Source organism: Cupressus sempervirens, chromosome 2 (assembly GCF_028749045.1).
Source record: "Cupressus sempervirens isolate cs-2001-9-10 chromosome 2, ASM2874904v1, whole genome shotgun sequence".
In the NCBI taxonomy this organism is placed as follows: domain Eukaryota; kingdom Viridiplantae; phylum Streptophyta; class Pinopsida; order Cupressales; family Cupressaceae; genus Cupressus; species Cupressus sempervirens.
The window spans coordinates 466,311,633-466,313,180 of NC_143119.1; the positions used below are offsets into that span (position 1 = coordinate 466,311,633).

The 1,548-nt window shown below is 30.1% G+C and overlaps 1 protein-coding gene across 1 annotated transcript; it reads right to left on the minus strand.

The window, feature by feature from the left end:
* Positions 1-241: 241 nt before the first annotated feature.
* Positions 242-795, minus strand: LOC149573066 (uncharacterized). Its single transcript, XM_089812113.1, has 2 exons — positions 658-795; positions 242-583 (listed from the first exon to the last, which is right to left on the minus strand). Exons 1-2 carry the CDS (start codon positions 793-795, stop codon positions 242-244), a joined length of 480 nt encoding a protein of 159 aa, XP_089668239.1.
* Between the last annotated feature and the right edge of the window lie 753 nt (positions 796-1,548).

Sequence of the window (1,548 nt, forward strand, 5' to 3'; positions counted from 1 at the left end):
AACATATAAGATCTGCATTCGCATCAATTCCAATTAAGAGAAGAATAGAAATTTGAATACTCAGTCTTTAATCATCACACATTAAGAAAGAAGAAAAAATAAGTGAATTTGGAGTATTTGTGGCCTAGAAATTAAACCTAATATATAATGTTTAGGAAATTGAATATTAAAAGGATTACCTTGCATTGAAACCTACTATATAATATTTAAGAAATCCAACATAAACAAAGGATTACCTTTATTAAAGAGTATTGAAGATCTTATTATTTACAAAAGATTGCAATGCAGCCTCAACTTCAAGGCCACCTCCTTTCAATATCTCTAACAAAGTCCATAACAAAACTGTATGTTTGAATGTACTAATAGTGACATGCATTTCCAAACTCATAATTGTAAGCCTCACCATGGGAAAAGCACTAGATGAATCAATGGGCACATTAATCTCACCATTCTCTATATTATGCAAAACCCTTTTAGGGAATTTTTCAATATGAGATAAGATTCTCAACCTCTCTCTTTTCTTCTCCAATTCATGAATGTAGAATGTAGTTGTCATGAGCTGGTCTAATAATGAATGCTTTTCCTGATAAATTAGGTCAAATTTGTTAGTTCTTCAAAATTATATAAGGGTAGATCAATAGATAAATAAATAATTGCATAAAGAAGTAAAATGTTGATATATGTAGGAATTAGCGATGTTAGAATGGAGCATAAAATTTTCATGTCACAATGCCTCTTTCTCTCAAGTAGTTTTTGATCCTCTTTCTTATCATTAATGATCATGCAGGATGCCATTAAAGCTCTATTCTAAGTTCCATATACCATTTAATCTAAGTCTCATCACATTTTGTTCGATAATTTTTTTACATGATTGTACTTTATATGTCTGTGTGTGTGATTGTGTAAATGCATGTGTGCCCATGTGTGTGTGTGTGTGCGTGTGTGGTATTATAGAATGAAAAAATCCTTAATCACATTAAAATACTATGTCCAAATTATGGTGGAGGAAAGATATTAGGAAAGATAATTTGGGAAGGAATGTGAAAATTGGTTGGCCTAATCTTGTGAGCATGATTTGTGTATGTATTTGTTAATCTTGTATAATATTGTAATATTTTATTATTTTTGATTATATAAGATACTACTAATTCTTGTATGTTTATATTTTTTATATTTATAGCCAAAATATTTTCTTGTGAATAAATGCCACACCTAGAAATATAAACCAAGAAAAAAATAATGAGACAATTGCTAGATTGTGGTCTTAGTTCCAAAGAAAAATTGGTAAATGTAATTTTCCTTGAAAAAAGTGTAAGGGCTTAAAGAATCAAATAATTCTAATCATAATAGCCTAGAGTCATTGTAGGAAACATGGTCATGTTGATGATGGCCACAATTTTCATCAATTGGTGAATGTGGATTTGCAACTAGAGGAACATGGTGGTGTGAATATCCAAGCTAGGGATAAGGCTCCCAAACAAATCTTCTCTCTATTTTAGTGTTCTTAGTGAACTTGAACATTATGAATGGTTTATCTAATGTAGAAAT

Excerpts from the sequence above, each read along its gene's own strand:
- LOC149573066 (XM_089812113.1), bottom strand. The coding sequence starts at position 795 with ATGGCATCCTGCATGATCATTAATGATAAGAAAGAGGATCAAAAACTA. Across the intron at positions 584-657 it reads TCAACATTTTACTTCTTTAT|GAAAAGCATTCATTATTAGA; the intron begins GCAATTATTTAT and ends CTAATTTATCAG.